The sequence below is a fragment of the Schistocerca americana genome, chromosome 1 (genome assembly GCF_021461395.2).
Source record: "Schistocerca americana isolate TAMUIC-IGC-003095 chromosome 1, iqSchAmer2.1, whole genome shotgun sequence".
Classification (NCBI taxonomy): domain Eukaryota; kingdom Metazoa; phylum Arthropoda; class Insecta; order Orthoptera; family Acrididae; genus Schistocerca; species Schistocerca americana.
The window spans coordinates 1,167,590,116-1,167,612,875 of NC_060119.1; the positions used below are offsets into that span (position 1 = coordinate 1,167,590,116).

At 43.6% G+C, this 22,760-nt stretch overlaps 1 protein-coding gene across 2 annotated transcripts in view; it reads right to left on the reverse strand.

Moving 5' to 3' along the window:
- Positions 1-22,760, reverse strand: part of LOC124619578 — a 194,162-nt gene that overhangs the window by 73,462 nt on the left and 97,940 nt on the right. Inside the window, exon 1 of one of the 2 annotated variants that reach the window (XM_047146081.1) lies at positions 6,127-6,354. The exons of the other annotated variant lie outside the window; for it this stretch is intronic. Within the exon in view, the coding sequence (XP_047002037.1) occupies positions 6,127-6,177 (51 nt within the window). The 5' untranslated portion in view covers positions 6,178-6,354. Of the gene's footprint in view, positions 1-6,126; positions 6,355-22,760 lie in introns of those variants that run through there. 2 annotated transcript variants of the gene reach the window in all.

Below are 22,760 nucleotides of genomic sequence, written 5' to 3' on the forward strand. Positions count from 1 at the left end.
CCCAGATATGCTCAATTACGCTCATGTCTGGGCAGTTTGGTGGCCAGCCGAAATGTTTAAACTCAGAAGAGTGTTCCTGGAGCCACACTGTACAAATTCTGGACGTGCGAGGTGGCGTATTGTCCTGCTGGAATTGCCCATGTCCGGTCGGAATGCACAATGGACATGAATGGATGGAGGTGATCAGACAGGATGTTTACGTACGTGTCACCTGTCAGGGTTGCATCTAGACGTGTAACTCACACGCCCCACACCATTACAGAGCCTCCACCAGCTTGAACAATCCCCTGCTGACATGCAGGGCCTATGGATTCAAGAGGCTGTCTGCTTACCCGCACACGTCTATCCGCTCGATACAATTTGAAACGACATTCGTCCGACCAGGCAACATGTTTCCAGTCATCAAATAGACCAATGTCGGTGATGACGGGCCCTGGCGAGGCGTAAAGCTTTGTGCCGTGCAGTCATAAAGGGTACACGAGTGGGCCTTCGGCTCCGAAAGCTCACAACGACGAGGGTTTCGTTGAATGGATCGCACGCTGACACTTGCTGATCGCCCAGCATTGAAATCTGCAGCAATTGTGGGTGGGTTGCAATTGTGTCACGTTGAACAGTTGGTACCGCTCTTGCAGGACCTTTTTCCGGCCGCACCGATGTCGGAGATTTGACATTTTACCGGATTCCTGATATTCACGGTACACTCGTGAAATGGTCGTACGGGAAAATTCCCACTTCATCGCTACCTCGGAAATGCTGTGTCCCACCGCTCGTGAGCCGTCTATACCATCACGTGCAAACTCACTTAAATCTTGATAATATGGTATTGTAGCAGCAGTAATCGATCTAACAACTGCGCCAGACACTTGTCTCATATAGGCACTGGCGATCGCAGCGCCGTATTCTGCCCGTTTACGTCACTCTATATTTGAATGCGCACATCGACACCAGTTTCCTTGCCGCTTCGGTGAGGTACTAACGAACGGAGCGAGTGGAAAACAATGAAACGCGCAAATAATCCTAATATACACACTCGTAGGTCCAAAAACCAATGGTTTCTCAGATACGACATATTATAGACTGTGTACAGGAACACCTTACAACAGTACACCTTGCAACAGTCCCAAAGGGTCCAAATACGGATGTGTACTTGAGGACAAACACATTTCAACAAGTAATTCAAACAGCCAACGTTCACGTGACAACAGGCTTACTACATGTCCTCATCGATGCCTGTCGATATTAAAAAACTTCCAATCGTGTTCCGAAAGCGCACGAAACTTTCGCTGGGTTCATAGATAACAGAGCTGGAGTACATCAAGATTTTTAAATATCCTCACACAAATACACCCAACGGGCTCAAGTCGGGGGACCTGGGACGGCTTGGTACTTCCGAGCCACGGCCGACACATTTGTTGTCGAACATTTGCGCAACGTATTACTGAACAGCCACATCAAAGAGTGCCGTTGGAGTATCTCGTAGTACCACATACGCACAATTTCACCACTGGGAACACCATCCAAATAGTCGATTAGTTTATAGTGCAGGCAATGAAGTTACATACGACCAGTGCGTCGCCAGACGGAAAATGCAGCCATATGGGTGAAAATATTGGTTTGTGGACCTAAGGTTTATCTGCCTGATTCACTCTCCCGTATCGTTCCTTTCATTTGTGCCTGTAATAGCGTAGCACCTCATATAAATCATCTATTGGATAATGTCGGAAACTCTGTTGAGGTTTCTTTTTCAGGCAGTGCTGCTTGGCTGTTGGAAGGGCTGCAACGCCAAAAGACTGCAAATGCAGGAAGATCTTCAGAGGATCGATGATTGTCCCAAAACTGACAGCTGACCCTGCGGATAAATAAATGTAACATAAGCGAAGAGATCCGTGACTGTTCAATCACGCTATCGGAGAAACGAATCAAAGGATGAGTAACTAACGTAAAATACCCAGGATTCGTCCGGAGCGACCTAGAGCTAACTGACAGCAAAAGAGGAAAAGTTCACGCCAGCCTGAGATTCACTGGATGAAAAATAAGGAAGTGTAATTCATCCACAAAAGAAGTGACTTTCAAAACATTTGTCGGTCCAGTTCTTGAGTATTCTTCATCAGTGTGGGATCCTTGCCAACAGATAAAGGAGATCCAATGAAGCGCTGAATGTTTCGTCATGGGATCGTTTAGCTGGCGAGAGAGCGGTACGGAGACGCTCGATTAACTACAGTCGCATACGTTACAACAGAGGCGTTGTCTGTCACTGTGGAGGTTACTGTTGACATCCCGACAGCATTACGTTCGAAGAATATTCGGCTACATTTCGTCATATATATTTCTTCCGAAATGACTACGACAAAAAAAAGTCAAGAGAAATTAAGAGTTCAGGAAGTGAAACATAGACGATAACTAGTTTGGACAAGAAGAGAATAGAAGCTTTCGAAATGTGGTGCTACAGAAGAATGCTGAAGATAAGGTGGGTAGATCACGTAACTAATGAGGAGGTATTGAATAGGATTGGGGAGAAGAGAAGTTTGTGGCACAACTTGACTAGAAGAAGGGATCGGTTGGTAGGACATGTTTTGAGGCATCAAGGGATCACAAATTTAGCATTGGAGGGCAGCGTGGAGGGTAAAAATCGTAGAGGGAGACCAAGAGATGAATACACTAAGCAGATTCAGAAGGATGTAGGTTGCAGTAGGTACTGGGAGATGAAGAAGCTTGCACAGGATAGAGTAATATGGAGAGCTGCATCAAACCAGTCTCAGGACTGGAGACAACAACAACAACAACAACAACGGAAGTTTATCGGCAGTCTTTCTTCCCACGCACCATTCGAGAATGGAAGAGAGAAGGGGACAATAATAATGGTAGCAGAGGCCGTAAGTTATGTAGATGCAGGTGATTGCAGTCGAAACAGAAGCACAGATTTGATACGGATGAGCATGGAAACGGGTCGTGTCCAAGTCTGTGATTTAGACAAGCCGGTCGGGGATTTGAACAACGCCACTCTTACCGAACGGAAGCCCAGTTGCTGTATTTGCAGAGCCACCTCACAAATCGAGAAGAACGAAAACGAGAAAATGCACTAAAAATTATAGAGTCCATCGCAGTACAGCTGTGGCTCAGCGTTATATCAAAAATAAGGGATTTCCACTTCATGGCTTGTTGATACAGCAACCAGCATGCAGAATGTGGTGAAAACAACAATCTTGGTTGCAGAATTGCTTTTAACGCAATCAACATATGACACGAGCATATACTTGCTTCAATTTATTGTACCATTTATGACGAGGGCTGTCTTTCTTGCCGATGCCTCAATCGTGACAGCCAAAACCCGCTTACCAACGCTATACTGGTCAATCTGAAGATGCCTCGTATTAGACGAAACACGCGTTAAGAATCAATAAAGCAATAAAATCAGTTCTGCACCCGAGAAGTGTTTTCACTGCATCAAAAATAAGGGCTCAAATGCAGCTTCATGAGTTGACTCCATTATTTCTCCGTGTCGAACAAACACTGAGACCATACGGCTGCGATCTTCATCTTGGGCCAATTTTCTTCAGACAGTAATACTCGTTGTCAGCAATATGAAGTACGGTGACTTCTGAGGATGTCCGCACAGTCTGTCTGGATTAACAACGGCCGCATGAACTTGCAAACTTCCGTTACGGTACAACATTTTAACCACAACAAGCAGAAAACTATCTGGAGAGTTCCAACATGTTTCGTTAACATCAGTGTTTCGGCAAATTAATTTCAGTAGTGGAACGTTGTAGCTCGATGTCTACCAAACACGTTCGAGCATCTCTCAAGTAGAGGTTGATGTAGATGCGAAGTCACGTCGTTCCATATCCAATCTGCTCTCTCGCTGTTAGAAACAGCTGTCTTCTTCTACTGAAAGCGCCCAGTCTTCGAAAGCTCAAACAGGTGTTACCCGTCTTTCTCTCTGCCGTTTCGTGCTTCAGACGACCGGAAGTTTCTTTTCTTCTTTGCCGTGCATGTCTGTCCGCTGAACTGGAGGACTGGAAGTACGAGTACAAACGTTATGTGCGAAAGAAGCATCTGCTAAACCAGTGGTCCAGAAATAAGCTGATAAGTGAACAGCAAGGAGAAGATGACAGAATGATGACAGCTCCTTCGTCACTTGCGTTAATACAGTTACGTTGGGTGCAAAAATCCGTTTCTGCTGGGGGCAAAACCCAATTAACAACCTGGAAACGAGCGCTGGATATTTTTCCTCCTAATTATAGTACCGAGGCTGTCACGATGTGATCAAATTTCAGTCTCCAGTAGCGATTCATTTACGGCAATGGGTAATTACCACGCAAGGGTAATCTAAAACACAGAAACATTCGTCGACCTGTTGAATGACAGGGAGCGCATAAAATAAGTTTAGGCATTGTTTTGGAGCACTGAGAGTGGCATATCTGGGAGAGCAAGGTGCTGTTAATGTCTTCAGAGGGCATAAAAGGATCCAAAGACCGACTGGCGGGTATTTTGACGCACTGATAGAGTTAGAGGTGAAGATTGCACACAAAAGGTTTTTGGAATTTAGGCGTCGATTTAAAGCATATCTAAAATGGCTTGGTTCAAATGGCCCTGAGCACTATAGGACTTAACATCTGTGGTCATCAGTCCCCTAGAACTTAGAACTACTTAAACCTAACTAACCTAAGGACAACACACACATCCATGCCCGAGGCAGGATTTGAACCTGCGACCGTAGCAGTCGCACGGTTCTGGACTGAGCGCCTAGAACCGCTAGACCACCGCGGCCGGCTAAAGCATATCTACCTACAGTTTAATCCCCTCTTTCAGGAGACATCGATAGGCGATATACATTTTTAGAGCCTGCACAAGCCGAAATTTTGGCAGCTTTCTAAACATCTGTCTGCGATAGGACATGAAATGTTAGAAAGAAAATAATGCAAGGGACTACCTGCTCTATCCCACTACGTCAACAAGGTGTAAAGATTTGTCGGAAAGACCTACACTGTACACTGCAGACGCAAGAAGTGTTTTTCGCTGAAATAAACTGTAGTGAAGAGACGGCGGTGGAAATTGAAATAAATGTGCTAACTCAAAAAGGTACATCTACATCTACATCCATACTCCGAAAGCCACCCGACGGTGTGTGGCGGAGGGTACATTGAAAACCTCTATCGGTTCTCCCTTCTATTCCAGTTTCGTATTGTTCGTGGGAAAAAAAAGATTGTCAGTATGCCTCTGTGTGGGCTCTAATCTCTCTGGTTTAATCCTCATGGACTCTTCGCGACATATACGTAGGATGGAGCAATATACTGCTCGAGTCCTCGGTGGCGGTATGTTCTCGAAACTTCAACAAAAGCCCGTACAGAGCTACTGAGCGTCTCTCCTGCGGAGTCTTCCACTGGAGTTTATCTATCATCTCCGTAACGCTTTGGCGACTTTGCAGCGTTACCCATGCTTAGGAGTTCGCTTCTGTCACGAAAATGCAAAATCCTCATTTACAAAACAATTATAAGACCAGGTGTTACATATGGTGCCAAAACGTGCACCGTGACTGTAAATGAGGGAAGGATCCTTAGTACATGGGAGAGAAAGGTGCTACGTAAAATATATGGCTTAATATATGACCAAGAAGTTTGGCGCATTCGTACGAATGCATTAACTACACCACCTTTTTGAGGAACCTGACATTGTCACTACCATTAAAATAAGAAGACTGCGGTGGGCAGGGCACGTGATGAGAATGGAAGAGAGGTAAACAAAAAGGTAAACACTCGTCAATTTCACAAAATGCTTAAAATACACTGTGCACGCAACAGGTTTTTTATGCTGAAGTAAACAGTAGTGAAGGACGGGGGGACGGACTGGAAAAAAAAGGTGTTACACGTCGAATCTCGTAACATGATGTATAAAATATTATGGAAATTTGATTTCTATAAAAAAAATCGGTGTTAAGTTAGAAGCAGCAGCTACTTGTCTGTGGGCCATGTACCAATATTCTGCGTGCGCTCGCAAGCGGCGGGTGTCGGCGACGGACAGCAGGTGTCTGAGCCCCCACAACAACAGTACCTGCCCGCTGCGCGGCCATTATGGCCGCCCAACCCTCGCTCGTCTACCTGCCCTCCTCGCACCTACTGCACGTACCTTGGTGATCTGGAACAGCGCCTGGCGCCTGTGTCGCACCTTCTCCTTCATCGCCGGCGCATGGCGTCGCACTCGAGTACGTAAAGACGCTCCGGAAGGAGCTCTCCGCGGAAGGAAAACGCGCGTGCAGTCGGCGTCGAGCGGCGGTGCGTGTACCCCAGCGGCGGCCGCGTCCTGGCACTGTGCGGAAGCAGCCCGCCCAGGTGAGTCGCCGGTGAGCTCACCTGGCGCCGCCAGCGGCGGGACGCGGCAACTCCTCCTACACGGTAGAGCGCGCGCCGTCCGTCCGGCGCAGGGGGGGGAGAGGGGGGCGGCCCGCCACAACAATAGCCGGGGGGCGCCTCTTTGTGCGTGGGAAGGGGCGGCCGGCGTCTGTTTACGTGCGTAGGTGCGTACACACTACTCTCCGTGCCCTGGCCGCCGTGACGTACGCGTCTGCCCCCACCTTCTTCCTGGATACGCTGCGTGAGCCGCGATAGACGAGGAAGCGCCGAATCGGGGAGGGAAACGATTAAATCCGGAAGAAAATGGGCTATTGTGCTCCCGAAGGGACAGCCGACTTGTGACAGCTGTCGAGCGCGAGGGACGTGAAACAGAGATGTGAACCGACACGAAGAACCACTCCCAGTGCTAAATGACAACTTCCGGCACAAACTGAGTGAACAGAAAATGAAAACACTGGAGTAGTGCAAGAACAGTTTCTCTTTACAGAGTTCCTATTACAGAGAGAAATGTTTGGTTCAAAACATATTAAAGATGATTCAAATGGCTCTGAGCACTATGGGACTTAACATCTGAGGTCATCAGTCCCCTAGAACTTATTTTGCGACCGTAGCAGTCGCGCGGTTCCGGACTGAAGCGCCTAGAACCGCTCGGCCACCATGGCCGGCAAAACATATTAAAAGTATAGTTCTCGTCAACCCTACGTTTGGCCCACCTTTCAGATCCGAATTATTCATCTGCGAATGAGAAGTGAATGTCATTGTCATTGCTGATTATGATCACGTATTTTCTTGCGATTTCCCCTGTTTGATTGCTAGAGCCTACACTATCTGATCAAAAGTATCATCACACCTATTAGAGCCGGCCGCTGTGGCCGAGCGGCTCTAGCCGCTTCATTCCGGAGCCGCGCTGCTCCTACAGTCGCAGCTTCGAATCTTGCATCGGGCATGGATGTGTGTGATGTCCTTAGGTTAGTTAGGTTTAAGTAGTTCTAAGTCTAGGGGACTGATGACCTCAGATGTTAAGTCCCATAGTGCTTAGAGCCATTTGGAACATTTGAACAGCTATTAGAGGACATTAATGTGGCGTGTGCCCACCTGTCACCTTTATGACGGCTTGAGCTCTCCTAGGGCGCTTTCCAGTTTGGTGTCTGAGTGTCTATGGAGGAAAGCCACCATGTTCTTCCTCAAGAGCCGAAACCAAAGAAGATAATGATTTTGGACGCTGGGATCTGGAGTGAAGTGGACCTTCTAACTGACCCAAAGGAATTCCATTGGATTCAAGTGGCAAATCTGGCCACGCCAGTCCTTTGAAGACATGTTTGATTCGCAGGTTCTGCTTTATCACAAGGTGAATTGTCATGCTGATACACACAATGTTCATCTTCTAACTGTTCCCATACTGTACGCAGTACACAATGTTGTCAAATGTTTTCATGTCCTTCCACATTTGGCATTTTCTTAAGAACAATAGGAGGACCATCTCCTTCATTGTTGGCCGGCCGAAGTGGCCGTGCGGTTAAGGGCGCTGCAGTCTGGAACCGCAAGACCGCTACGGTCGCAGGTTCGAATCCTGCCTTGGGCATGGATGTTTGTGATGTCCTTAGGTTAGTTAGGTTTAACTAGTTCTAAGTTCTAGGGGACTAATGACCTCAGCAGTTGAGTCCCATAGTGCTCAGAGCCATTTGAACCATTTTTCCTTCATTGTTGGCATTTCACACGGCGGCAGGTAGTGAGATTCATCGCACCAAATCACTCGTTTCCAGTAATCCACTGTCCGTGTCACTCTTTACATTACTTCAAACATCGGTTAGCACTGACTACAGAAATGTGTGGCTCGACCGTTCTACCCCATTCTTTTAAAGTCCCTATGTATAGTCAGTCATTGTGCCAACTGGACTGCTGGTAGCACTTTGGAACTCACGACCGATTTCTTCCGCCGAATTCACGTGATTTTTTACAACCACCCTGCGCAGTGGTCGACGGTCCCTGCTAGTCAGTACAGGATGTCTGCCTGGTCACGGTTTAGTCGTGATTGTTCCTCCGTGTTTCCACTTGACAGTTACGTCACCAGCAGTCGACATGGGCAGCTTTAGAAGGGTTTGTAGATTCGTTAATCAGATGACAGCCAATAACTAGTTCACGTTTCCAGCAGGTCCACCACTCGTGACATCTAGTGCATTACTTAGGAGCATCCCGATACGTTTCACCAGATAGTGTCTATTACACTGAAGAGCCAAAGAAATTGGTACACCTGCTAAATATCGTGTAGGGCCCCCGCGAGCACGCAGAAGCCGCAACACGACGTGGCATGGGCTCCACTAATGTCTGAAGTGGTGCTGGAGGGAACTGACAACATGAATTCTCCAGGGCTGTCCATAAATCCGTATGAATGCGAGAGGGTGGAGATCTCTTCTGAACAGCACGTTGCAAGGCTTCTCAGATATGCTCAAGAATGTTCATGTCTGTGGAGTTTGGTGGCCAGTGTTAGTGTTTAAACTCAGGAGAATGTTGCTGGAGAAACTCTGTAGCAATTCTGGATGTCTGGAGTGTCACGTTGTCCTACTCGAATTGCCCAAGTCCGTCGGAATACGCAACGGACACGAAAGGATGCAGGTAATCAGACAGGATGATTACGTACGAGTCACCTGTCAAGAGTCGAATCTAGTCGCATCAGGGGCCCCATATCACTCCAACTGCACACGCCCCACACCATTACAGAGCCTCCACCAGCCTGAACAGTTCCCTGCTGACATGTGGATTCCATGGATTCAAGATGTTGTCTCCATTCCCGTACACGTCCATCCGCTCGTACAATTTGAAACGAGACTCATCCGACCAGGCAACATGCTTCCAGTCATCAACAGTGCAATGTCGGTGTTGCCGGGCCCAGGCGAGGCCTAAAGCTTTGTGTCATGCAGTCATCGAGGGTAAACGAGTTGCTTCGGCTCCGAAAGCCCATGTCGATGATGTTTCGTTCAATGGTTCGCACGATGACACATGTAGATGGCCCAGTTTTGAAATCTGCAGCGATTTGCGGAGGGGTTGCACTTCTGCCAGGCTGAACGATTCTCTATCGTCTTTGGTCCCATTCTTGCAGGTTTTCCTGCCGTAGCGATGTCAGAGATTTGATGTTTTACCGGATTCCTGATATTCGCGGTACACGCGTGAGATGTTCGTACGGGAAAACCCCCACTTCGTCGCTACCTCAGACATGTTGTGTCCCATCGCTCCTGCGCCGACTATAACACCAAGTTCAAACTCACTTAAATCTTCATAACCTGCAATTGCAGCAGCAGAAACCGATCTAACAACTGCGCCAAACACTTGTTGTCTTATACAGGCGTTGCCGATCGCAGCGCTTTGTTCTGTCTCTTTACATATCTCTATATTTGAATACGCATCCCAATAACAATTTCTTTGGTGCTTCCGTGTACTCGAAGAGAGAAAGCCATATTATTGCTGTATTTTTCCAGTAATTCAATTCACAGCCAAGGAGTTCAACTACCAGTAAGTAACGTGGATATCAGAAGCTGTCTAAAGTGGATGATTCAGTTTTTCTGTACATTATTTCGACCATTGGAAAAATGAACACGACCAAGTCAATTTTCGAAATCTTGTCCAGTAAAAAACAATTCTCCAACTGCTTAGACACTCATAAATGCTACTTCTATTGAAAATGTTGCACTGAGAATTTGAGATTTTACGTTTCGAGATAGTACATGTTGTACGAAAACGTCAAGCTTACGAAGACTTGAGACAGTGTTTGGTTAACTAATATTCTTCTTCCTCTCCTTTTTATGATCAACCAGCTGAACAGTTTGCAGCAGTCATATCCGATGTATTCTGTTCTGTTACAGACTTTACCTTTTATTCCCGATCTTTATTCGCTAGGTGAGTACGTCCGCTGTCGTCTTTTCCTTCCGTTAGTTCATCTCGCGCCTCTTCACCTGATCAGCCATTTCAAGATAGCAGCTCTGACAGCCTAAAATCCTCCCTTTCCCCGTACTAATTTATTCCTCTTCCTACCCCTGCCAGTGACGCATTTCCAACATGATGCGTCTTTTCACCGATACAGCATTTATGTGAGAATTCCGCATTATACCAACTATTTTGCAGCGCAAATGTTTGGATGGTGTGAGTGTACGCTAAATTTATCAGTACTTATTGGTTATATACATTTATATTCAAGCACTTTGGAAATTTACTTTTGAATACTATATTTCGCTTCGTAACTAGGTCAGTTCAGTAATTGGACATCAGTGATTCGCCGACCTACTCGCGTAGCGATGTATCTCTTATTATCCGGAATTAATCTGACGAGTGCCACAGACACGAATAACGAAGGTAAGATTCTCAAAAGATAAATAATTCTGTGTTCATCCAACCGACATTTCTATTTACGCTACGTAAATTAATTCAGTCAGATCAATAAAGTCTTTGTTAATGCTACGATCTTCATCATACTAATTATGTATCATTTGGTCTACTGTTCATGCTTACTGTTCTATACGAAAGTACCGCCATAACAATTTGAAAGTTAATTCTTCGTCCATACCTCATCCACACGATATATTTCGAACTGGTGTGTTGTGAATCGGTTTGCAACAGTAATCACCGTATTACATTACAAAAGGGCCCAGACTTCTGACAAAAATACAGTCGAAGTATTGCGTTGTAAACATGAGTAACGCTAGTAATTCGATTACCGAAAGTAATGCTCTATTATTGTGCATGAGAGTATCATACGCGGCCACTGATGAAACTAAGTAGTGATGGGTCATATGAAAAAAGAAATAGTGTATTGCATAATGAGAGGACCTTATACCCAATAATTTTAACTGTAAACATTGCAGATACAGGAACAGCAAGCCCAAATGATGAACATCAGTAGAGAAGAGTTTAGTCCCCTTCCTCTATAGCAACGTATTTCGTAAAAAATAAATAAATAAATAAATAAATAAATGCAACTCCAATTTCATACCTGAAATGGATGTCTGACATGATCACAGCTTATTAATGATATAAGAGAGTATCAGATTAATTACGGGATATCTATCATAACACACCTCATTCATTTAATTACCCTCTGTTGGGTACCGAGTTGGTAATCATTGTCGAATCTCACACAAAGTGGTTCAACAGCTTATAGTTTCTCGTGAACTTTAGTTGATGTGATGAAACACCTGAATCAAAAGACATAGCTGCGACGAATAAATTTATAACACAGAAATTGGCAACTTAATACAAATTACCGATATGTCGTCATCCAGTCAGCAAAAAACATCAATGGCGGTGCCCCTGTTTCCAGAAGGCCATTTTTCCTGTGCCGTATCCGTTCTTGTCACTTTTATCTCCTTCGGTTTTAATCTTCTCGTGGCATTCGTGATAGCTCAGGGGATAAGTTATGCAACAGGAAAATACCTGATAAACGCAGATCAATACATACCCATCATATCATTATCCAAACAGGCTATCGAAGAGTTCGCAACTTCATCCAAGTGAGTCACAGAATGGCGTCATCTCTGCGCTACAGAGTTACTGTTTGACTAAGGGATTACCCTGGCAACGTACACAATGACCGAGGGCAGACAACATATTTTGAAGGTAGGTGGCTTCACAAACAAGAGGTCACTCATTTCCATGGCAAGAGCCACGTCAGTGGAACTGTTCACGTTCTCATCTACATTTCCAGTTTTGCCAAGTCTCAAAAACGCGTAATTTTGTAATTTCGTCTTTGTTCTCAGTTGTTCCTAAGAATTTTTCGCTGTCTATTGAGTTGACTTTTGGGTATCGAAAAAATGAGTGCACGAAAAATGGCAAGACAAGCAACGAATGTTTTTCAGTTAATAAAGCGAAGAGTTGAGTAGGGCAGCTTTCCGCTGCAATATTTCTACATCTACATGAATACTCTGCAAATTACATTCAAGTGCCTGGCAGAGGGTTTATCGAACCACCCTAGGATCACACACCGCGCGGCAGTATTCAAAAGAGCACGGACAAGCCTAGTGTAGGCACTCTCCTTAATAGGTCTGTTACATTTTCTAAGTGTCCTGCCAATAAAACGCAGTGATTGGTTAGCCTTCCCCACAACATTTTCTATGTGTTCCTTCCAATTTAAGTTGTTCGTAATTGTAATATCTAGGTATTTAGTTGAATTTACGACTTTTAGATTAGACTGATTTATCGTGTAACCGAAGTTTAACGAGTTTCTTTTAGCACTCATGTGGATGACCTCACACTTTTCATTATTTAGGGTCAACTGCCACTTTTCGCACCATCCAGATCTTTTCTAAATCGTTTTGCGGTTTGTTTTGATCTTCTGATGACTTTATTAGTCGACAAACGATAGCGTCATCTGCACACAACCGAAGACAGCTGCTCAGATTGTCTCCAAAATCGTTTATAAAGATAAAGCGAGAAATCACTTCTGTTTTACTCGATGACTTTCCGTCAGTTACTACGAATTGTGACCTCTCTGATAGGAAACCACAAATCCAGTCACATAACTGAGACGATATTCCATAAGCACGCAATTTCACTACGAGCCGCTTGTGTGGTACAGTGTCAAAAGCCTTCCGGATATCCAGAAACAAGGAATCGATCTGAAATCCCTTGTCAATAGCACTCAGCACTCCACGTGAATAAAGAGCTAGTTGTGTTTCACATTAACCTAACATATTGATATACATATTTAAGGATTTCTCCATTACCTTGTATAAATAAACAAAGATGCTTTCATGGTAATATATGGACCTGGCATTCTAGGAGTTGGACTAGACGGATGTATCTGTATGTTCTAGCAATATGCGACGTACTATAATTGCGAAAACGCAGTTACCAATATAAGATGCGTCTATCTTCGTAAACTAGTAAACAAAACACAAACAACTTGTGTTTTCTCAGTGGTTTAGGAAGACACACGCATTTGGTGCGATCACTTCGAAACCGGTCGTAAAGAAACAAAAGAGACTGTTTAGAGTTTTACAAAAACTACGTGTTTCGGCTGAGGGTTGCTGCATTGAGATGCATTTCTTACGTACAGAGTGTCGTATGCAGCCATCGCAGAGCAACTGACGTTCACGGCAGTTGCCATAACGAGTGGTTCGTGTGAAGTAGCTGTGGCATGCTGCTAATAACAATTGATGAGAAAAATGAATTTTTAGATTTTCTTGCTGCAAAAATACTGTATGTAAGTGAAGCAAAGCTACATGAACTCTTGGAGTTAGTTTTTCAGGAGGTCTCCTTCTCCTTCATGACAAATTGAAAACCACTTACGGTATATTGATAATTTTTTCTAATGGACCGCCTGACTGCAACTGAATGAAACACAATTTTCGTGCCATACGCGTTTCGCCTTTATTTTCTGCAAGGCATCTTCAGTGGCCTGGGGTACGTACATATTTTTGCTCTTTGGTTTACATTTTGGTCAATGTACCTATAGGTTATAGCCAGTTCTGGTGGTTGGTTTTTGCTTTTATGTAGTAATATTTTGAACTATACTTACAGGTTGCGTGGACGATTTTCTACATATTACGCTCCTGTTGCATTTTTGGTGCCGGCCGCGGTGGTCTAGCGGTTCTAGGCGCTCAGTCCGGAACCGCGTGACTGCTACGGTCGCAGGTTCGAATCCTGCCTCGGGCATGGATGTGTGTGATGTCCGTAGGTTAGTTAGGTTTAAGTAGTTCTAAGTTCTAGGGGACTGATGACCACAGCTGTAAAGTCCCATAGTGCTCAGAGCCATTTGAACCATTTTGCATTTTTGGTGTTATTCCTCTTCCTATAAATGCAGATTTGCGGTTTATTTCCCACATTTCACAGTACTAGGAGGTGAACACTTGTTTTGATGCAATGTTTTGGTTTGTGTTGCTGACTGTCAGATGTTAGTGCCAAGGATGGAATGTTATTGCCAACTTTCGAGTGTAATTATCGAAGTATCTGTGACCTGTTTGTGTATGCATTTGTATGTGTGTGTGTGTGTGTGTGTTTGTGCACACCCGCACTACAAAAGTTAAGATGAAAACCACTTCTTTTGGATTAGCGCGTTTTATTCACTATACAACACTTCTCACTCGATTTTGAAGAACGTAATTGGCACACAAAATTGATTTTTCTCATATCTTATAGCTTCAAACCACAGCTTGACGATGAAGTGCTTTTTATTGCGATATTGCTCAAAGTTACTGTGATTCATGGTAACTAAGTAACTCATAGCAAGAAATTCGAAGGATTTTCAGTGAGAAATGTGGTCGCTGACTACTTTACGTTTGGTTCACTTTGGGTCATACACTGCTGCGTAAAAAATGTGGTTTTAAAGCTGAAAGGAAAGCACTATCTCACAGTATGAGGGAAACAGAAGGATTTCATTTAAGGGCACTGGCGCCCGTACGTACTGTCTGTTCGCGTGGCGTGCAGGTTACCTATAGCTCAGTGTTGTTCTTGTAGTTTCAGTCGCGAGTAGACGCACGTTTCTCAAACTCAGTGATCTCTATATTGTTACACTCACTGCTGGAAAAAATGATGAAGAAGTAAACATTTTACTCCAGTACTCTTAAGTGCTTCCAAAAAAGTTCACGAGATCTAGAAACAGAGGGCCCCAGTATGCCAATATCGATAATTTCTGAGAGGCGCATATGGTGCCTAAAGATGGCATATTGAATTGCCGAAACTGGTAGCAAAAATAAAATAAAATAAGTTCTCAATATATGTGGCTGTTCGGCGAATTTCTTTGTAAAATATTTGACCAGCCGCTGTCCGACGTCCACAACGGATCAACTGTGAGTTTAATTTACTCTTCTTTAGTCGTACTCCAACGTTATCAATCGTTGCCTGTGAAACTTTGAAGCCACTGCTATTTCTACAAAGAAAGGCCGCTGTTACTGTAAAACAAGCTGGACTGAAGAGAATACTGAGTGTGCAAGCTTTACGAAGAAGTCCGCAAAAATCAGCTAGATGCCACAGCGTAGAACTCGATCTCAGCATATTGCTGCAGTGTCAATGGATTTGCTTCGACTCGCATTTCCTGGTCGTCTCGTCCGCAGAAACGGCAATGTTCCATGGCCCTGCCGTTCAGCGGACTTATTAGCTCCAGGCCAATTTCTTTCGGGTTACATCAAAGACCAAAGTTTTCCAGGAAATCAAGAACCAAAGATAATTTCAAGGAGCGAATTCGCCAAGAAATAAACATTCTATTGAAGATGGTATGCAACACCATGAGCGGATTTACCCTCAGACTCCGAAATCGAGTACACCATGTGAGTGATCCGTATTGAAAAAGTCATAACTTTCAAGGTAAACTATTAATTTCCACTGATGTATACAAGATTCATGTCAAAGAAATAAATAAAAATTGTTTAAATCTACAGCTTGCATGAGTTAATCTTTTGTTTTTTGACTCTCTCGCCCTTTAGTTACTTAATCACAATACCTCTCACCCATCGAAAAGTTCGGCTAGCCACTGTCACGCAGACGACGCCCCCGTCGTTGTATACAACGCGTCCGGCAAGGAAGTCGTGCGGGTTGCGCGCACAGCATCAGTTAGGCGCCGAAACTACGGGGGCAATGTCCCATCGGCGTCCAGTAGCGAGTGAAAGCGTGACACGAGCCAGGAGCTGCCGCGAATGCCAATCGGCAAAAAGAGGTACGGCTGCCGCCAAATGTTTTCTCTGAGGCGGCAACTACCAAATTGATAATCGTAAGCGGCTACAGCTGGGCGTCACAAAATACAAAACATCTTCCTTTTTGTATCTGAGGACCTCAATTCGAAACAGCTTCATATCACCTGGTCTTTATCATTGTCCAATATTCTTTCATTTTCATAATTTCAGATTTTCTGCTGCGTAATGTTTCAATTTGCAACCTGGAATGAAACTGAATAACAATACTTACATAAAGATTATGCTTTTTGAAAACGATTATTTCATCCTACAAGACGATGAAGATACGCTTCAGAAATCAATACATATGCTAAATATTATTTGTAAAAATGATTATGTTCAGATATCTACGACAAAAACATACATGGCAAGGAAAATATCCGAAACGAGACATGATAATAATTGACGATCAGCCAATAGAACAAGTTCAAACCTTCACTTACAATAGTTGTGACGTATCTGTTAACGACGACGACAAAGTGGAGAAAAAGCTTCAATGAGTTCAATGTATGTATGTGCAATTTCAGTGTATGTTTGCCGTTTGGCACATACCCATTAAGTAAGCAATGTGGGGTGTTACGAGTGAATTAAAGGCTTTTAATCAGGGACTGATTTATTCCAGAGAAGAGCATCATTTACGTTTACACACTGGTGTGCTAAACTTAAGAACTAAAGTAACTTTCTTATGATGTGTCACACCGACGTAACATACATAGAAAGACCTGCTACAGAATAGTGCAGAAGGTAAGTGAAATAAATACGCAATGAGACAACATAACTGACACTTAAGATCATGGTTACACTGAAGTCGCCGCGACTATTTATGATTGTCTCCTGAACATTTCTAGAGGTGGGACATGGTTGGATGTATGACCACCACAATGGCAATGCTGGTCACAAACTAAGTTCGAAATTCTTATGGTAAGGCGTTCCAAAACTCCACCAGCGATGTGACAACTGTCTGATGATCGTTGGTGCATGTGGTCCTGCTGCAATACATCTCCCCAATGCACCCCATACGTGCTCTGTGGGATTTATGACAGGCATGCCAGCCCTTCACCGAATACCTTCTCGTTCCAAGACCTCCTTCACCATCGCTGTTTGATGCGGTGGCGCATTGTCATATGTAACAATGAAGTCAGGGCCGAACGGACCGACCCCTGAAAAAAACGCACATGGGGAAGGACTGAAGTGTCACAATAACGAGTGAGTGTGCTGTCTTCAGACATTTGGAAGTCAGTACGTTCACGCACCATTATGGATACGGTACGTTAAGCCCCATTGGCACCCTAAATTTGCATCTAGCTGCTTATTCTCAAGTGTGCCCTAGAATAACCAAAGTTCCGCCGCCCCGAACGTACTCTGATGCGACGAATCCTCCTCGTAACTTCAAAAACAAAAGAGTTCTCTCTTCAGCTCAATTCAAACCTTTCATTAACTAAAAAGTAATTTGAGCTGCAATAAATTCAGCTTAGGTTCATATTAAATATCCTTCTGTGAAATCTGGAAGTCAGTACACCCCTGCAACGTTATCCTCTCCATACCATAATACCTGGACCACCAAGATAATTATGTTTGACAACGCTGGACGTACCGTCATATGTCGACAGGTGGGAATAAGTGATGCATCGAGAAACATTCTCAAATATGATCGTTTTGGTGGTCCAAGTGTTATGGTACGTGGAGGCATACTGTTGCATGGGTGTATTGACTTCGAAATCTTACTGAAGAATGTGCGTTATTCGTTATGAAACTAAACTGAATTTATTGCAGTACAAATTGCTTTTTAGTTGATGAAAGGACTGCATTAAGCTGATGAGAGAATTCTGTAGTCTTTGTAGTTAAGAGAAATATTCCTCGCATTACAGTGCATCCGGGGCCGGGGGGCTTTTGTTATTGTAGAACGTACGTGAGATTAGATTAGATTAGTACTTGTTCCATAGATCATGAATACGACACTTCGTATGATGTGGAACGTGTCAGGTTAATAAAAGGTGTCTATACAAGATATTACATTACACAAAATATTACATGACACTTAATTTCTTTTTTGTGCGGGTTGGGGAAATTACTCACTTACTATATCCATAAATTCATCTAATGAGTAGAAGGAGTTGCCATTAAGAAATTCTTTTAAATTCCTTTTAAATGCTACATGGCTATCTGTCAGACTTTTGATGCTATTAGGTAAGTGACCAAAGACTTTTGTGGCAACATTATTTACCCCTTTCTGATTCAAAGTTAGATTTAACCTCGAATAGTGAAGATCATCCTTTCCCCTAGTGTTGTAGCCACGTACAGTGCTATTACTTTTGCATTCGTTCGGATTGTTAATAACAAATTTCAAAAGCGAATATATGTATTGTAAGACTACCGTGAAGATCCCTAGATCTTTAAATCTTGTAAGTAGGCTGTTTAGGTTTTTTATTGGTAACGCCACCTCTGTATGAAAATCACTGGCTGTGCTGTGTGCAGTCTGTGGCTGCTTTGCATTGTTGTAATACTCGCCATTGTAGTGTTAGGCAGCTGGCTGTGAACAGCGCGTAGCGTTGCGCAGTTGGAGGTGAGCCGCCAGCAGTGGTGGATGTAGGGAGAGAGATGGCGGAGTTTTGAAATTTGTCATGAACTGCTATATTTATATATGATGATATCAAGGTAAATACATTGTTTGTTCTCTATTAATATCTTTCATTTGCTAACTATCCCTATCAGTAGTTAGTGCCTTCCATAGTTTGAATCTTTTATTTAGCTGGCAGTAGTGGCGCTCGCTGTATTGCAGCGAAGATTTTTGTGAGGTAAGTGATTTGTGAAAGGTATAGTTTAATGTTAGTCAGGGCCATTCTTTTGTGGGGAATTTTGAAAGTCAGATTGCGTTGCGCTAACACACTGCTTTCGTCTTCACTGTCATTTCTCAGTTTACTTTGGAGCCTAGTATTACGTTTTTCACACGCCATTATTGTCACAGTATTTCACACGATAACACAGAAAAGCACAATTTGAAGAGCAAAATAAAATAACATAGCAATGGAAATAATGTCTACTCAATTGCCAGCGCAGCTGCGAAATACTTGGTGCAAATCTACATGCATACCACAACTGTTTTACTGTACAACAATGAAAAACTACAACTACAAAGGAAATTCTCTCTATAATTACGCGCTAGCAATAAACAATAGCTACACCAATTACACAAACTACAAGAAAAAAATCAGAAGATTCCAGTGAGGTATCCTCGGCTAAGGGTCGACATATGAAACGTCCCCTTTTTAACAATTCTACATGACTGTGCTTAAACTGACACACAATATTTTGTTAGCGCAACGCAATCTGACTTTCAAAATTCCCTACAAAAGAATGGCCCTGACTAACATTAAACTATACCTTTCACAAATCACTTACCTCACAAAAATCTTCGCTGCTCAAGCTACTGCAATACAGCGAGCGCCACTACTGCCAGCTAAATAAAAGATTCAAACTATGGAAGGCACTAACTACTGATAGGGATAGTTAGCAAATGAAAGATATTAATAGAGAACAAACAATGTATTTACCTTGATATCATCATATATAAATATAGCAGTTCATGACAAATTTCAAAACTCCGCCATCTCTCTCCCTACATCCACCACTGCTGGCGGCTCACCTCCAACTGCGCAACGCTACGCGCTGTTCACAGCCAGCTGCCTAACACTACAATGGCGAGTATTACAACAATGCAAAGCAGCCACAGACTGCACACAGCACAGCCAGTGATTTTCATACAGAGGTGGCGTTACCAATAAAAAAACCTAAACAGCCTACTTACAATCTGCAGGATGATCTTGGATGAGCTCCAGCAATTATTCTGATTACACGCTTTTGTGCAATGAACACTATTTTATTCAAAGATGAGTTACCCCAGAATTTGATGCCAGCCGGCCGCGGTGGTCTAGCGGTTCTAGGCGCTCAGTCCGGAACCGCGCGACTGCTACGGTCGCAGGTTCGAATCCTGCCTCGGGCATGGATGTTTGTGATGTCCTCTTAGGTTGAAGTAGTTCTAAGTTCTAAGGGACTGATCACCACAGATGTTAAGTCCCATAGTGCTCAGAGCCATTTGAACCAATATGATGCCATACGAAAACAGAGAATGAAAATAGGCGTGGTAAGCAAATTTACTGAGATGTATATCGCCAAAATTTGCTATGACCCTAATAGCATAAGTAGCTGAACTCAAACGTTTCAGCAGATCTTCAGTGTGTTTTTTCCAGTTCAACCCCTCATCAATGGATACACCTAGAAATTTTGAATATTCTGCTTTAGCTACCAATTTCTGATCGAAGTCTATATTTATTAATGGTGTCATTCCATTTACTGTGTGGAACTGTGTATACTGTGTTTTGTCAAAGTTTAACGAGAGCCCATTTGTAGAGAACCACTTAATGATTTTCTGAAAAACATCGTTTACAATTTCATCAGCTAATTGTTGTGTGATAGCTATACTTGTATCATCGGCAAAAAGTACCAGCTTTGCATTTTCGTGAATATAGTGAGTAAGCAGAGAGACGCAGTTTGGAAATTTGTGATAAGGTCTTATGGGACCAGACAGCTGAGGTCATCGGTCCCTAATCTTACACACTACTTAATCTAACTTCAACTAACTTACACTAAGGACAACACACACACCTATGCCCGAGGGAGGACTCGAACCTCCGACTGGGGGAGCCGCGCGGACCGTGACAAGGAGCCTCAGACCGCTCGGCTACTCCGCGCGGCAGTCAGACGCAAATTTGGGGTCCCAGTAGGACTTAATGTGCTGGATCCTTTGCTATAATCGGGGATTTTCATGTTAAATCCTTTTCATGGACTATGCACCGAGCCAGATAAGCAGAAGTAATACTGAAAGTGAGCGTTTGGGAACTGAAGAATATATTTCAATCAGTTATATCCAATATTTCAGGTCATAAATAAGAGAAACTTCACAATCTTCGCGACACGTGTCTAACACAGTCCTGATAAGCAAACTATACTTTTTTATCATTTTCTGATACAGGCAGAGGCGGATGGAAAGTAGTGGGCGGGAGTGTTGTAGTGGGACGCGAAATTGAAGCGTCACCCCTCCACCAGTGTCAGCCCAGTTTGCAGGTGAATATAGGTTTAATTTAGTTTTTTGTTCATGTATTTTTTGTAATATTTGTAATGGTTGTGAATTGTCTGAAGTTTGTATTTATTTTTTATGTTTCATGTACGGAGAGGGCGGCGCAACGAACGGAGACAACATCTTCGTTGCCGGGACCAGAGAGAAAATTGCTGGCCACTATACGTCGCGGGTCGACAGCCAAAGAGCAACAGAAGATCCTGAAACCGAGTTGTTGCGTCGTGCTTCTAAAAATTAAAAAAAAATTGAGATTTCGTAATGTTTGTACAACAATGACGTCATAGAAAGTTTAATCATGTGTAAATGTTCAGTCCTATCTTGTCAAGGCTCAGGTTCACGTCTATATGTATGAAGATAATACAGTAGTGTATACTACAAAAGTTTAAATACGTGTTCCGAGAATTTATTTATGAAGAATTATGTGAATGAATTAATAATCTATTTGACTAGATCATTAATTTTGACAACGTTCATCACGAGTTTGAGTCTTGAAAGTTTATGCAATGTGGTTCTAATATTTATTAAATCAGATAACTTGCGTTAATAAAATTTCTGAGAAGAAACAAACGACATCTAAATTGAAAAAAATTTGCGCAAACCAATAGGACTGAGTGACGTAATTCTGCGCATACGACTCAAATGATGATGTTTTAGTTACAGTTTCGTTCAAGAACCATTCAGAGACAATTTAAAAAGAGTTTAAATAATTTTGAAGTGTGTTGTAACCGACGTAGGTGACAAAGTCTGCACATGGTCATATGTCCAAAGAAAATCATTTATGCAAAACTTACGTCGTTACACTACAGTGTCTGCTGCTACCGAGCGGTTTTAATATCGGGCTCCCCCCCCCCCCCCCCCCTTTCATTGCTACGAGCGGATGAAAGATAACGCGATGCTAAACAGTTGTACATCGGGACGTACAAAAGGACATTATGTGAGCGAAAGCGTCGCCCGCCGCGGCATTGTGGGTATTGTGATAAATACGCCTTTGTCTCGCTCAGTCCGCAGAGTAACAATGGCCAGACAGACGCGGCAGCCAATATACATATTCTGACAGGTGGGCGTCTGGAGAGGGGAAGGGGCTTTAATTTGACAGCGGTGGCGATTTCGCGAGGGAAACGCGGATGGCGACATATAAGGAGGCGCGTGCACAATGGCGACCACGCCCCTGTACCGAGCAACACGCTACTGCGTGTGCGCTCGTTACGTATGGGCGTTGGACGAATGAAGGACACGCGCCACATTCGCGCCCACTTGCCATACGGTACGTGTAGGAAGCTCTGCGTTAATATACGGGTACGCGAGCGCAATTACGCTGCAACTAGTAGGTGGCGATCGCTGCATATGTAACGGTTCCCCAAATGTGTTCCGCGAATGACGTCCTGCAGAGCCTTGACTAGGCAAACCAGTCGGCTTACGTTGTAAAGAGCATAGCGTGGATCTGTGCACCGGCGAGTTACTTTAGTTTTGAGATTCGATGTTTCTGTTTACGATGCAAAGCTTGTATCTGAAGCTACAACTGGCATGAGGAATATTATGTAGAGTTATTGAAATTTTAAATCCCGTCACTGCAGTTACAAGAAATGCGTATTAATGTTAATAAAGGCGTTTCGTTTTATTGGA